This window comes from Nerophis ophidion, linkage group LG10, assembly GCF_033978795.1.
Source record: "Nerophis ophidion isolate RoL-2023_Sa linkage group LG10, RoL_Noph_v1.0, whole genome shotgun sequence".
Taxonomy (NCBI): Eukaryota; Metazoa; Chordata; class Actinopteri; order Syngnathiformes; family Syngnathidae; genus Nerophis; species Nerophis ophidion.
In genome coordinates, this window is record NC_084620.1 from 2679933 (window position 1) to 2696402 (window position 16470).

The window sequence follows — 16470 nt, forward strand, 5'->3', positions numbered from 1 at the left end:
TTTCCAAATTTTAAAAAAATGTTTTCTATTTAAAAAGAAAAACTTAATTTGATAAAAACTTTTATTTTAAAACTGTTTTTGTTTATAGCTAGCTGTTGTTAGCATTCTTAATTTGCTGGCTAATGCTAGTTTGGACCAACAGCTAATGTTAGCTTTGTCCCAAAATATTTTGTAATTTAATGGATTCCCAGTCGGTTGATTTTTTCATTATGATGGTTTACCTCAAACTTAGACAATAAAAAATTGATTTTTTTCTGTTTAAAAAAACCCAACATAATTTGATGAACACCTAGTTTTATTTCAAAACTGTTTTTGTTTATAGCTATCTGTTGTTAGCTTCCTTAATTTTCTGGCTAATGCGAGTTTGGACCAACAGCTATTAGTTTCATCCCAAAATATTTTGTAATTTCATGGATTCCTACTTGTTTTTTTTTCTTTCATTAAGATGGTTTACCTCTAATTTTACCAAAAATTGTTTAAATTTTTTCTATTTAAAAAGAAAAACATATTTTGATAAAACGTTTTATTTAAAAACTGTTTTTGTTTTAGCTATCTGTTGTTAGCGTTCTTAATTTGCTGGCTAATGCGAGTTTGGACCAACGGCTAATGTTAGTTTTGTCCCAAAATATTTTGTAATTTCATTGGTTCCCACTTGGTTGTTTTTTCCTTATGATGGTTTACCTCAAGCTTTACCAAAACAATTTAGATTTTTTTTCTATTAAAAAAAACAAATATAATTTGATGAACACCAGTTTTATTTCAAAACTGTTTTTGAAATGTTTGCTGATGTTGTTAGCTTCCTTAATCTGCTGGCTAATGCTAGTTTGGACCAACAGCTAATGTTAGTTTCGTCCCAAAATATTTTGTCATTCATGGATTCCCACTTGGTTGTTTTTTCATTATGATGGTCTACCTCAAACTTTACCCGAAAAATTAAAAATGAATTTCTATTTAAAAAAACATATTTTCAGATACACCAGTTTTACTTCAAAACTGTTTTTGTTTATAGCTAGCTATTGTTAGCTTCCTTAATTTGCTGGCTAATGCTAGTTTGGACCAAAAACTGTTAGCTTTGTCCCAAAATATTTTGTCATATCATGGATTCTAGCTCGGTTGTTTTTTCATTGCGATGGTCTACCTCAAAAAAAAATTTTTTTTTTCTATTAAAAAACAACAACAATTTGATTAAGTTTTATTTTAAAACTGTTTTTGTTTATAGCTAGCTGTTGTTAGCGTTCTCAATTTGCTGGATAATGCTAATTTGGACCAACAGCTAATGTTAGTTTTCTCCCAAAATATTTTGTAAATTCATGGATTCCCACTCGGTTGTTTTTTTTAATGTTTTATTGTAATTTTGCCATTTTCAGATACACCAGTTTTACTTCAAAACTGTTTTTTGTTTATAGCTAGCTATTGTTAGCTTCCCTAATTTGCTGGCTAATGCTAGTTTGGACCAAAAACTGTTAGCTTTGTCCCAAAATATTTTGTCATATCATGGATTCTAGCTCGGTTGTTTTTTCATTGCGATGGTCTACCTCAAAAAAAAATATTTTTTTTTTCTATTAAAAAACAACAATTTGATTAAGTTTTATTTTAAAACTGTTTTTGTTTATAGCTAGCTGTTGTTAGCGTTCTCAATTTGCTGGATAATGCTAATTTGGACCAACAGCTAATGTTAGTTTTCTCCCAAAATATTTTGTAAATTCATGGATTCCCACTCGGTTGTTTTTTTTAATGTTTTATTGTAATTTTGCCATTACTAAAGCTAGCAATAGTCAGCACATTTAATTAACTCTAGCCATGAAAATAAAGATGTTTGTTTGTTTGTTTGTTTGTTTGAGGTGAGGGAGCGACTGCGGGTGTCATTGGAGAGGGTGTCCGTCTTGGAGGAGGAGCTTACAGCAGCCAATCAGGAGGTAAGAGACTGTTAAGTCGGCCCTTAAGTCCTTGACGGGCATGTCAGTGGACGACCGAAGGTTTGACAGTCCATTAGTGGTGTTGGGGGGGGGGTCAAATACCTAACAGTACGCCTGTCAGTCTCAGACTGACGACCCGCTGGACCTTGGCGGCGTTCCAGGAAATAGACACATCCACACCTCAGATGCTTGGGCGCTAAATTGATTTGTGACGGTGACAAAGACAAGAAAAGACTTTGCCTGCGCGTCCACCTGCAGGACCTGAAGACCAGACATGAAAGAGACACTGTAATTCACAGATTAATTCATCGTGTCATGTTGGCGTCCTTTCATCTTCAGCATGAATGATGATGAAGATGATGCTCAGACGCGACCAGACCTCGTTACGCCTTCGTTAAAAATAATCAACATCTGTCTTTATGAGCTTATTTGACAGATAAACACGTATACTATTCTTATACATTACGTTATTATTGTTTTTTTTCATCTTATGTCAAACCATAACTGTGTCCATCAAGTAAACTACTTTACTACTTTTAGTTTATAACCATAAACTATTATTCCTATTTACCAGATCAGTGTTTCTTAAAGGCCTACTGAAACCCACTACTACCCACTATATATATATAGTTTATATATCAATGATGAAATATTAACATTGCAACACATGCCAATACGGCCTTTTTAGTTTACTAAATTGCAATTTTAAATTTCGCGCGAAGTATCCTGTTGAAGGCGTCGCGGTATGATGATGCGTGCGCGTGACGTCACGGATTGTAGCGGACATTTTGATCCAGCACAGATCCCAGCTATAAGCCGTCTGCTTTAATCGCATAATTACACAGTATTCTGGACATCTGTGTTGCTGAATCTTTTGCAAAATCTGTTCAATTAATAATGGAGACATCAAAGAAGAAAGATGTAGGTGGGAAACGGTGTATTGCGGCCGCCTTTAGCAGCAAAAACACAGCCGGTGTTTCCTTGTTTACATTCCCGAAAGCAGACGATGAAGATTTACTATGGAACAGAGCGGTCAAGCGAACATGGTTCCCTACCACATGTCAACCGGCAGGTTTCGATGAGAAAATTGTGGTATTAAGTCGGCTCTTACCGTAGTTATGAGCGGAGAGCTTGCGTCGTGCCTCTCTTGTCTCCTCCCACCGGCCGCCCCCGACCGTCGGATGCTTACACCGTGGAGGAGGGGGAAAAAGAATAAATCTCAGCCCGGCTGCCTTGCCTCGTCGAGAAACGTGTCTTCCATCGAAGACACTGGCGGTCGCCACACCCCTCCGACTTTCAGGTACGAAAATATAATGTCACTAAAACACTTGTAACACAATAAGCAGATAAAGAATTTTCCAGAATTAACCTACTCAGTGGCCTAGTGGTTAGAGTGCCCGCCCTGAGATCGGTAGGTCGTGAGTTCAAACCCCGGCCGAGTCATGCCAAAGACTATAAAAATGGGACCCTTTACCTCCTTGCTTGGCACTCAGCATTGAGGGTTGGAATTGGGGGTTAAATCACCAAAAATGACTCCCGGGCGCTGCACCGCGCCGCTGCTGCCCACTGCTCCCCTCACCTCCCAGGGGGTGATCAAGGGTGATGGGTCAAATGCAGAAAATAATTTTGCTACATCTAGTATGTGTGTGACAATCATTGGTACTTTAACTTTTTTAACTTTAACTTTAGTAAATGTGTCTAATAACATCGGAATCGCTCCCACAGCCCTAGTCTTTTTTATTTTTTTATTTTTTATTTTTTTCTCTAGTCCTTCACTCTCACTTTCCTCATCCACGAATCTTTCATCCCGGCTCAAATTAATGGGTAAATCGTCGCTTTCTCGGTCCGAATCGCTCTCGCTGCTGGTGGCCATGATTGTAAACAATGTGAGGATGTGAGGAGCTCCACAACCTGTGACGTCACGCGCACATCGTCTGCTACTTCCGGTACAGGCAAGGCTTTTTTATTAGCGACCAAAAGTTGCAAACTTTATCGTCCTTTCAGCAAAAATATGGCAATATCGCGTAATGATGAAGTATGACACATAGAATGGAGCTGCTATCCCCGTTTGAATAAGAAAATCTCATTTCAGTAGGCCTTTAACAATAGCAATGTTTACAACAACAACAAAAAAAACATCTGTTTTTCAGCTGTGGTCAATATATGTGCCGCAGCGGTACTCAGTTGTAGTACACTCTTTCACCACTGGTGGCAGTAATGGCAATCGCATACACACATAAGAAGTCTGAAGCTAAAGTCATACAGAAGTTTCTAAAGTGCAAAAAAAATTACTAATGTGGTGAAAATATATTTTCATTATATTGACAATTTATTCAAGAAACATTTATATTTTTACTATTTATTATTCATTTAGTATAATCATTTTGGCGCCGCCTAATTGTATGTACATTAATTTCCCATCATCTGGGGCGGTATAGCTCGGTTGGTAGAGCGGCCGTGCCAGCAACTTGAGGGTTGCAGGTTCGATCCCCGCTTCCGCCATCCTAGTCACTGCCTTTGTGTCCTTGGGCAAGACACTTTACCCACCTGCTCCCAGTGCCACCCACTCTGGTTAAAATGTAAAAATTAGATATTTGATTTCACTATGTAAAGCGCTTTGAGTCATTAGAGAAAAAGCGCTATAGAAATATAATTCACTTCACTTTTTATGACTCCCATCTTTTGCATTATATTTGATTATTATTTTTAGGTTTTTATTTTTTCAGATTTATCCTCTTAAACTGTAAGTACATTACCGGTAGATGTAGTTATTGAATGCAATTAAAATCAAGATTACTCTTCATTAATTGTACTAAATCACAGTGTATAACCTCGTCGAACTTTCCAAATCTATTTAATTTTGATGGTATTTGCAATTCGTTAGATTTTAATAATATTCACTTAATTTTTTATATTGTTATTTGAAGTAGTTTTCATGCAATTGAGGGAACAAAATCAATGAAATAACTACTAATTAATGGCTGACTAATAATAATAGTATTACACAATTAAAGAGGGGCAAAAAAGTATTTAGTCAGCCAGCGATTGTGCAAGTTCTCCCACTTCAAATGATGACAGAGGTCTGTAATTTTCATCATAGGTACACTTCAACTGTGAGAGACAGAATGTGAAAAAAAAATCCAGGAATTCACATTGTAGGAATTTTAAAGAATTTATTTGTAAATGATGGTGGAAAATAAGTATTTGGTCAACCATTCAAAGCTCTCACTGATGGAAGGAGGTTTTGGCTCAAAATCTCACGATACATGGCCCCATTCATTCTTTCCTTAACACGGATCAATCGTCCTGTCCCCTTAGCAGAAAAACAGCCCCAAAGCATGATGTTTGCCCCCCCATGCTTCACAGTAGGTGTGGTGTGCTTGGGATGCAACTCAGTATTCTTCTTCCTCCAAACACGACGAGTTGAGTTTATACCAAAATGGATACATGGATGATACAGCAGAGGATTGGGAGAATGTCATGTGGTCAGATGAAACCAAAATAGAACTTTTTGGCATAAACTCAACTCGTCGTGTTTGGAGGAAGAAGAATACTGAGTTGCATCCCAAGAACACCATACCTACTGTGAAGCATGGGGGTGGAAACATCATGCTTTGGGGCTGTTTTTCTGCTAAGGGGACAGGACGATTGATCCGTGTTAAGGAAAGAATGAATGGGGCCATGTATCGTGAGATTTTGAGTCAAAACCTCCTTCCATCAGTGAGAGCTTTGAATGGTTGACCAAATACTTATTTTCCACCATAATTTACGAATAAATTCTTTAAAATTCCTACAATGTGAATTCCTGGATTTTTTTTTCACATTCTGTCTCTCACAGTTGAAGTGTACCTATGATGAAAATGACAGACCTCTGTCATCATTTGAAGTGGGAGAACTTGCACAATCGCTGGCTGACTAAATACTTTTTTGCCCCACTGTATGTGTTTCTTAATGATTATTTTTAGAAAAGCACAGACATTTTATAACAAACACAAAACGGTTGTCACTGTATTATATAATATTGTTGTATTCTATCGTTCTAAAGTACAGACCATACTTTATTATCACTACCTACATACAGTAACCATATAATATATTTTTTTATTTACACTATTTCACCTACTGTAGTTGAATTTTTCAATTCCATTTAGTTTCGATGATATTTCCGATTCAATAGATTATATTATTCAAATTCATTTTTTTTGTTTCTCATTTCAATTGTGTGGCTTTGTCAATCTATTCCGTTTTCATGCATTTTAAGAAAAATATAACATTTTAAGATAAAAAAAAAAATAAAGTTGACAGTTTCAAGCAAACCTTGTTTATCATTTTAAAGACTTATTTATATTTATGTGAAACATGGTTCAAGAAGAACAAAAAAGTCTTCAGTCTACCCACAGTTGAAAAAAGGAAGAAGAAAAGTACAGAGCCACATATTTAGCAAAGTCACATGATGTGTTTAAGTCGATGAATTTCCGCCGCGTGCCACGTTAACGTCATTAGAGCCACATGACTGCCCGTTGTTGGACTCGCATGCTAACTCGGTCATTCACGCCAGCGTGTGCGCCCTCTTGCTGCAGATCGTGGCCTTACGTGAGCAGAATGCTCACATCCAGAGGAAGGTGGCGTCGGGCGACGGCGGCGATGACATCTTGGAGGGCGGCGAAGCTCAGCAGAAGGTCCATGGAAAGGTGAGTATATTGTACCACTCTGTGGAAACTATGAATACTTGTATATACTCCACATCAGGGGTGTCCAAACTTTTTCCTTGATGGCCGCACACTGGAAAATTAAAGCACGTCGGCCATTTTCAAAACCAAAACAATATAGGAATTTTTTTTTAAACAACAGGCTGCCCTAAAGTTTGGTGTCAGGGACCAGGAAGGGTCTTAATCATAAAAATATTAAAGATAAGTCAGATTCAAAAGTAGGTTTTTTTTGTTTTTTGTATTCAACGCTTAAAGGCCTACTGAAATGAGATGTTCTTATTTAAACGGGGATAGCAGGTCCATTCTATGTGTCATACTTCATCATTTCGCGATATTGCCATATTTTTGCTGAAAGGATTTAGTAGAGAACATCCACGATAAAGTTCGCAACTTTTGGTCGCTAACAGAAAAGCCCTGCCTGTACCGGAAGTCGCAGACGATGACGTCACTGGTTGAGGGCCCCTCACATCCTCACATTGTTTATAATGGGAGCCTCCAACAAAAACAGCTATTCGGACCGAGAAAACGACAATTTCCCCAATAATTTGAGCGAGGATGAAAGACTCGTGTTTGAGGATAATGATAGCGACGGACTAGAAAAAAAAAGTAAAAAAATTAAAAATGCGATTGCATTGGGACGGAGTCTGATGTTTTTAGACACATTTACTAGGATAATTCGGGGAAATCCCTTATCCTTCTATTGTGTTGCTGGTGTTTTAGTGAGTTTAATAGTTCCTGATAGTTGGAGGGGTGTATCCACGGGTGTCTTGAGGCTAGTGTCTGATGGAAGTCGACGGCAGCATTATGGACGGCACAAGCTCAGCTGATCTACGGTAAGTGGCGACTTTTTACCACAATTTTCTCACCGAAAACTGCTGGTAGAGAACGTCGCTTGACCGCTCTGATCCGTAGCAAAGCTTTACCTCCGGGAATTTTAAACACTGAATCACCATGTGTTTGTGTGGCTAAAGGCTAAAGCTTCCCAACTCCATCTTTCTACTTTGACTTCTCCAATATTAATTGAACAAATTGCAAAAGATTCAGCAACACAGATGTCCAAAATACTGTGTAATTATGCGATTAAAGCAGGCGACTTTCAGCTGTGTGTGTGTGCACATCGCTAATATTTCCTAACAGTCCGTGACGTCACGCGTACACGTCATCATTCAGAGACGTTTTCAACAAGAAACTCCCAGGAAAATTTAAAATTGCAATTTAGTAAACTAAAGCGGCCGTATTGGCATGTGTTGCAATGTTAATATTTCATCATTGATATATAAACTATCAGACTGCGTGGTCGCTAGTAGTGGCTTTCAGTAGGCCTTTAAATCCCTGGTTCAACTTCAGGTCTATCTGTCAATATAAACTTTTTTTGTTGTTTTTATAATCTGGGACTTTTTGTCAAAACCCTGTTTTTATGGCAAAAACCCCAAAAACGCAATATTTTCTAGGACTGTGAATTATTGGGCATCACACGATTTGATTCGATTCTTGTGAGTAAAGATTCTCGATTCAAAATCTATACTTTTTGATTAACATTGGATGTCAGTTCCATGATGAATTACATTCCTCCATAAAATAAACAGCTCCAAAGTAAATCTGTTCAGAAAATTTACATCAAAAATATGATTTGCCTGAGTGTCGATGCAAGACGGATTGGAAAAAAAAAAAAAATCACATATTTTTTCTTTTTTTAATTTCCCGCGAGGTATCTTGTTGAAAACGTCGCAGATTGACGCGTGTTTGTGACGTTATTGGTTGGAGCGGACATTTCAGCCCAGCACCACTCACGGCTAAAAGTCGTCTCTTTTCATCGCATAATTACACAGTATTTTGGACATCTGTGTTGCTGAATCTTTTGCAATTTTTTCAATTAATAATGGAGACGTCAAAGAAGAACGCTGTTGGTGGAAAGTCTCCATTATTAATTGAACAAATTGCAAAAGATCCAGCAACACAGATGTCCAAAATACTGTGTAATTGTCACACCTATGGATCTTGTTTTGTCATGTTATGTTTTTGTTTTTGGACTCTTGTTTCCCGTTTTACACTTCCTGGTTTTGTTTTTCCATAGTAACCCATTAGTTTCCACCTGGTCTCCAAGTCACGCCCAGCCCTCAGTCCCACACCTGTTTTCTAATCATCATAGCTGCTATTTGCATTCTGCTTCAGGCCTTCACGCACCCTCAATTACCTTGCAATCCATGCCCCTTGTTTTTTTGTGTTAGTTATTCATAGTTTTGCCACAGTGCAAGTTTAAGTTAGTTCATTGTCTTTCATGCCATCGAGCAATTGTTTTGTTTTCCTGATTGTATTTTTGTAGCCAAGTTTTATACCTCTTTGTGAGCGCCCTTGGTTTGTTTATTTTTGTATTTAGAATCCCAATAAAACATCTTGTACCTTGATTCACGCCTGGCTCGTCCCATATTCCCTCTGCGTCGAAGGAGCACACTCAATCCATGTCCATGCCTGACAGTAATTATGCGATGAAAAGAGACGACTTTTAGCCGTGAGTGGTGCTGGGCTGAAATGTCCGCTCCAACCAATAACGTCACAAACATGCGTCATTCCGCGACATTTTCAACAAGATACTTCGCGGGAAATTTAAAATTGCAATTTAGTAAACTAAAGCGGCCGTATTGTCATGTGTTGCAATGTTAATATTTCATCATTGATATATAAACTATCAGACTGCGTGGTCGCTAGTAGTGGCTTTCAGTAGGCCTTTAAATCCCTGGTTCAACTTCAGGTCTATCTGTCAATATAAACTTTTTTTTGTTGTTTTTATAATCTGGGACTTTTTGTCAAAACCCTGTTTTTATGGCAAAACCCCAAAAAACGCAATCTTTTCTAGGACTGTGAATCATTGGGCATCACACGATTTGATTCGATTCTTGTGAGTAAAGATTCTCGATTCAAAATCTATACTTTTTGATGAACATTGGATGTCAGTTCCATGATGAATTACATTCCTCCATAAAATAAACAGCTCCAAAGTGAATCTGTTCAGAAAATTTACATCAAAAATATGATTTGCCTGAGTGTCGATGCAAGACGGATTGGAAGAAAAAAAAAAATCATATATTTTTTCTTTTTTTAATTTCCCGCGAGGTATCTTGTTGAAAACGTCGCAGATTGACGCGTGTTTGTGACGTTATTGGTTGGAGCGGACATTTCAGCCCAGCACCACTCACGGCTAAAAGTCGTCTCTTTTCATCGCATAATTACACAGTATTCTGGACATCTGTGTTGCTGGATCTTTTGCAATTTTTTCAATTAATAATGGAGACGTCAAAGAAGAACGCTGTTGGTGGAAAGTCTCCATTATTAATTGAACAAATTGCAAAAGATCCAGCAACACAGATGTCCAAAATACTGTGTAATTGTCACACCTATGGATCTTGTTTTGTCATGTTATGTTTTTGTTTTTGAACTCTTGTTTCCCGTTTTACACTTCCTGGTTTTGTTTTTCCATAGTAACCCATTAGTTTCCACCTGGTCTCCAAGTCACGCCCAGCCCTCAGTCCCACACCTGTTTTCTAATCATCATAGCTGCTATTTGCATTCTGCTTCATGCCTTCACGCACCCCCAATTACCTTGCAATCCATGCCCCTTGTTTTTTTGTGTTAGTTATTCATAGTTTTGCCACAGTGCAAGTTTAAGTTAGTTCATTGTCTTTCATGCCATCGAGCAGTTGTTTTGTTTTCCTGATTGTATTTTTGTAGCCAAGTTTTATACCTCTTTGTGAGCGCCCTTGGTTTGTTTATTTTTGTATTTAGAATCCCAATAAAACATCTTGTACCTTGATTCACGCCTGGCTCGTCCCATATTCCCTCTGCGTCGAAGGAGCACACTCAATCCATGTCCATGCCTGACAGTAATTATGCGATGAAAAGAGACGACTTTTAGCTGTGAGTGGTGCTGGGCTCCAAGTCCGAGTCCATGGTTCTCGCCCGGAAAAGGGTGGAGTGCCATCTCCGGGTTGGGGAGGAGACCCTGCCCCAAGTGGAGGAGTTCAAGTACCTAGGAGTCTTGTTCACGAGTGAGGGAAGAGTGGATCGTGAGATCGACAGGCGGATCGGTGCGGCGTCTTCAGTAATGCGGACGTTGTACCGATCCGTTGTGGTGAAGAAGGAGCTGAGCCGGAAGGCAAAGCTCTCAATTTACCGGTCGATCTACGTTCCCATCCTCACCTGTGGTCATGAGCTTTGGGTCATGACCGAAAGGATAAAATCACGGGTACAAGCGGCCGAAATGAGTTTCCTCCGCCGTGTGGCGGGTCTCTCCCTTAGAGATAGGGTGAGAAGCTCTGCCATCCGGGAGGAGCTCAACGTAAAGCCGCTGCTCCTTCACATCGAGAGGAGCCAGATGAGGTGGTTCGGGCATCTGGTCAGGATGCCACCCGAACGCCTCCCTAGGGAGGTGTTTAGGCCACGTCCAACCGGTAGGAGGCCACGGGGAAGACCCAGGACACGTTGGGAAGACTATGTCTCCCGGCTGGCCTGGGAACGCCTCGGGATCCCCCGGGAAGAGCTAGACGAAGTGGCTGGGGAGAGGGAAGTCTGGGCTTCCCTGCTTAGGCTGCTGCCCCCGCGACCCGACCTCGGATAAGCGGAAGATGATGGATGGATGGATGGATGGTGCTGGGCTGAAATGTCCGCTCCAACCAATAACGTCACAAACACGTGTCAATCTGCGACGTTTTCAACAAGATACCTCGCGGGAAATTTAAAATTGCAATTTAGTAAACTAAAGCGGCCGTATTGGCATGTGTTGCAATGTTAATATTTCATCATTGATATACAAACTATCAGACTGCGTGGTCGCTAGTAGTGGGTGTAAGTAGGCCTTTAAATAAGTCAATAATTCATAACAACGTTGATTTTGATTTATTTTTTTTTTTTTTAACAATTTCTGCTATAAATAAAAAAACAGCATGCATGTCAGCTGTGTTTATTAGAGTTAACATTGCAACTTTTTCTCGTTACTTTTCACCTGTCTGCTCTTTTATTCCAACTTTGTTTGTTGTTTTTTTCTCCTAGTAGTATTTTTAGAATGTACCACTGAGCGTTGATAAATTAGCCACGGACTGCACACGACCCCCGGGCCACACTTTGCACACCCCTGCGCTACATGCTAATATGCCATCCCCCCCCCTCTTTCCTCTCAGCGGCTGTCCAACGGCTCCCTGGAGACGGCGCGGGAGGCCAGCCAGGTGGTGGAGCTGCAGGACCTGCTGGAGAAGCAGAACTACGAGTTGGCCCAGATGAAGGAGCGCATGTCCTCGCTGTCGTCCCGCGTCTGCGAGGTGGAGCAGGAGCTGGAGACCGCTCGTAAGGACCTCATCAAGTCGGAGGAGATGAACAACAAGTACCAGCGGGACATCAAAGAGGTCTTCATGACACACTTGCGTCTGTTAGTCCTTTTATGTTGAAGAAGTTGGCATTCAGCGTGTCATCAGTGGATCCAATCAGGAGTTGTTCTGCTCGGATTGTGTGGCAAGAAATTAATCTTGTTTCACGAACAGAACCAAAAACATGACAAACAAAGGAAGGCCTTGAGAACGACAAAGAAACTTTTTCTATCGCTTCTTTTTTTCTATAATAATAGCATGTGTGCGACATGTACAGTGGGGCAAAAAAGTATTTAGTCAGCCAGCGATTGTGCAAGTTCTCCCACTTCAAATGATGACAGAGGTCTGTAATTTTCATCATAGGTACACTTCAACTGTGAGAGACAGAATGTGAAAAAAAAATCCAGGAATTCACATTGTAGGAATTTTAAAGAATTTATTAGTAAATTATGGTGGAAAATAAGTATTTGGTCAACCATTCAAAGCTCTCATTGATGGAAGAAGGTTTAGGCTCAAAATCTCACGATACATGGCCCCATTCATTCTTTCCTTAACATCCTAGTCACTGCCTTTGTGTCCTTGGGCAAGACACTTTACCCACCTGCTCCCAGTGCCACCCACTCTGGTTAAAATGTAAAAATTAGATATTTGGTTTCACTATGTAAAGCGCTTTGAGTCACTAGAGAAAAAGCGCTATATAAATATAATTCACTTCACTTTTTATGACTCCCATCTTTTGCATTATATTTGATTATTATTTTTAGGTTTTTATTTTTTCAGATTTATCCTCTTAAACTGTAAGTACATTACCGGTAGATGTAGTTATTGAATGCAATTAAAATCAAGATTACTCTTCATTAATTGTACTAAATCACAGTGTATAACCTCGTCGAACTTTCCAACTCTATTTAATTTTGATGGTATTTGCAATTCATTAGATTTTAATAATATTCACTTAATTTTTTATATTGTTATTTGAAGTAGTTTTCATGCAATTGAGGGAACAAAATCAATGAAATAACTACTAATTAATGGCTGACTAATAATAATAGTATTACACAATTACAGTGGGGCAAAAAAGTATTTAGTCAGCCAGCGATTGTGCAAGTTCTCCCACTTCAAATGATGACAGAGGTCTGTAATTTTCATCATAGGTACACTTCAACTGTGAGAGACAGAATGTGGAAAAAAAAATCCAGGAATTCACATTGTAGGAATTTTTAAGAATTTATTAGTAAATTATGGTGGAAAATGAGTATTTGGTCAACCATTCAAAGCTCTCACTGATGGAAGGAGGTTTTGGCTCAAAATCTCACGATACATGGCCCCATTCATTCTTTCCTTAACACGGATCAATCGTCCTGTCCCCTTGGCAGAAAAACAGCCCCAAAGCATGATGTTTCCACCCCCATGCTTCACAGTAGGTATGGTGTTCTTGGGATGCCACTCAGTATTCTTCTTCCTCCAAACACGACGAGTTGAGTTTATACCAACAAGTTCTATTTTGGTTTCATCTGACCACATGACATTCTCCCAATCCTCTGCTGTATCATCCATGTATCCATTTTGGTATGAACTCAACCCGTCGTGTTTGGAGGTTGTAAAAATGTAAACAAACGCCAAAACTATCTAGCTTTCCCAAAATGAAAAGAGTATTTTGTGATGATGATGATGATGATAATGGTGTCTTTAGAAAGATGCACAGATGTAAAGTATATAGACATAATTTAGCTGGCAGATTTGGGCTAAATTATATTTAAATCTATTTTTCACACAACTCCGTCTCTCTGTTCTTAACTAGTTAACTAACAGGCTAACTACAGTATTTTACAGAGGATAGTCGCAGACCGCACCCTCCAGATGTCCGACATGCCTTACCCTTTAAACGGGAACTGGGCAATCATTAATGCATTCTAACTTGTAAATTAACTTAAATTAAAGTCTGCTTACAGTGGAGCCAATGGTAGCCACTCTATACTGCCTAAGGACCCCTAAAATAACATCCAAAGACCTCCAGCCATCCATTTTCTACCGCTTGATCCCTTCTCGGGGTGCTGGAGCCTATCCCAGCTGCACTCTGGTGAAAGGTGGGGTACACCCTTTATTAAGGTTATATATACATGATGTAAGTATATATGTAATGTAGTAACAGGCACATTTATAATAACATTAAAGGCCTACTGAAATGAGATTTTCTTATTTAAACGGGGATAGCAGGTCCATTCTATGTGTCATACTTGATCATTTCGCGATATTGCCATATTTTTGCTGAAAGGATTTAGTAGAGAACATCCACGATAAAGTCCTCAACTTTTGGTCGCTAATAAAAAAGCCTTGCCTGTACCGGAAGTAGCAGACGATGTGCGCGTGACGTCACAGGTTGTGGAGCTCCTCACATTCTCACTTTGTTTATAATCATAGCCACCAGCAGCAAGAGCTATTCGGACCGAGAAAGCGACGATTTCCCCATTATTTTGAGCAAGGATGAAAGATTTGTGGGTAAGGAAAGTTAGAGTGAAGCACCAAAAAAAAAAAAAAAAAAAAAAAGCGACTGCTCCGGGTGGTAGCAGTGTGAGCATTTCATATGTAATTAGACACATTTACTAGGATAATTCTGGAAGATCCCCTTAATTGGTTATTGTTTTAATAGTGTTTTAGTGAGATTGTAAAATCATACCTCAAAGTCGGATGGCTGCGGTGAACGCCAGTGTCTTTGATGGAAGCCATGGAAGAGCCAAGCTCACAGCTGCCTTTTTTGACTGCTGCTGCAGGAGGAGGTCCAGTAATCCACTGATTTCTCCTGTAAGAGCCGACTTAATATCACAATTTTCCCATCCAAAAACATGCTGGTTGACGTAGGGAATCATGTTCGCTTGACCGCTCTGTGTTAAAGCTTCACAACAAACAAAGAAACACCGTCTGTGTCTCGGTGCTAAAGGCAGCTACAATCCACCGCTTTCTACCAACAGCATTTTTATTTATAGTCTCCATTATTAATTGAACAAATTGCAAAAGATTCAGCAACACAGATGTCCAAAATACTGTGTAAAAATGCGATGAAAAGAGACGACTTTTAGCCGTGTGTGGTGCTGGGCTAATATGTCCCCTCCAACCAATAACGTCACAAACATGCGTCATCATTCCGAGGGAAATTTAAAATTGTAATTTAGAAAACTAAAAAGGCCGTATTGTCATGTGTTGCAATGTTAATATTTCATCATTGATATATAAACTATCAGACTGCGTGGTCGCTAGTAGTGGCTTTCAGTAGGCCTTTAATGTTTACGTATTTTGATCATTTTAAGCATAAGCTGTGCATTAATTTAAAAAAAAAAAAAAGTTCAACATCACTGATTACAATAGTCATTGCCTACTTTATGAAAGCCAACAAATATAATAAAACATCACTTACTATACAATGTCTGTGGTCATTAGGATGCCGACTGCTAGGATGTTGATATATTCCCATTTAGATGAAGAAGGGGGTGAAAATTAGCGTCTTTTCGTGTAGTTATTGCCTTTCTGGGTCTAAATTGGCTGTCAAAATGTACCAACTTGTCGGAATACGTGCTCATGTCTACTATGCAGGTGAGAGGCTGGATTATCTTGGCAAAGTATAAATGCTCACTAACACAGATTTAGACAGATTTGTGAACAATATTTGAGAAGAATAGGTCTTTTGTGTATACAGTAAAAGTTTTAGATCGTTGAAAGACATGCACCTGGGGATAGGATAGGACAAAAGGAAGAGGTTCCACAGCCTCCGTAGCAGAACCTCCAGGTTCTGTAACAGCTTCTTCCCTCAGGTCGTAAGACTCTTGAACGCATCATAATTAAATTATCCCATCTACTCCCCACAAAATGGATAAACTCGCCGGAATAAAAAAGACAATATAACATACATCCATAAACATGGACGCATGTGGAAAAAGTGCAATGTATTTATCCGTACAGTAATCTATTTATTTATATTTGCACCTTATTGCATTTTTTTTAATATCCTGCACTACCAAGAGCTCGGTTGGTAGAGTGGCCGTGCCAGCAACTTGAAGGTTGCAGGTTCGATTCCCGCTTCCGCCATCCTAGTCACTGCTGTTGTGTCCTTGGGCAAGACACTTTACCCACCTGCTCCCAGTGCCACCCACACTGATTTAAAATGTAACTTAGATATTGGGTTTCACTATGTAAAGTGCTTTGAGTCACTAGAGAAAAGCGCTATATAAATATAATTAACTAAAAAAAAAAATTTTTACTGTAAAGTTCAAATTTGAATGACAATAAAAAGGAAGTCCAAGTCTAAGGTTGATTGGCAACACTAAATGGTCCCTAGTGTGTGAACATGAGTGTGAATGTTGTCTGTCTATCTGTGTTGGCCCTGCGATGAGGTGGCGACTTGTCCAGGGTGTACACCGCCTTCCGTCCGAATGCAGCTGAGATATGCTCCAGCACACCCCACGACCCTGAAAGGGACAAACGGTAGAAAATGGATGG

The 16470-nt window shown here is 39.3% G+C and overlaps 1 protein-coding gene across 5 annotated transcripts in view; it reads left to right on the forward strand.

Annotated features, from left to right (window-relative positions):
• Positions 1 to 16470, forward strand: part of ppfia2 (PTPRF interacting protein alpha 2) — a 197312-nt gene that overhangs the window by 129492 nt on the left and 51350 nt on the right. For all 5 annotated transcript variants that reach the window (XM_061912019.1, XM_061912018.1, XM_061912022.1 and 2 more), the window contains 3 exons: positions 1842 to 1916; positions 6497 to 6607; positions 11797 to 12018. In XM_061912019.1, the coding sequence (XP_061768003.1) occupies positions 1842 to 1916; positions 6497 to 6607; positions 11797 to 12018 (408 nt within the window). The remainder of the gene's footprint in view (positions 1 to 1841; positions 1917 to 6496; positions 6608 to 11796; positions 12019 to 16470) is intronic.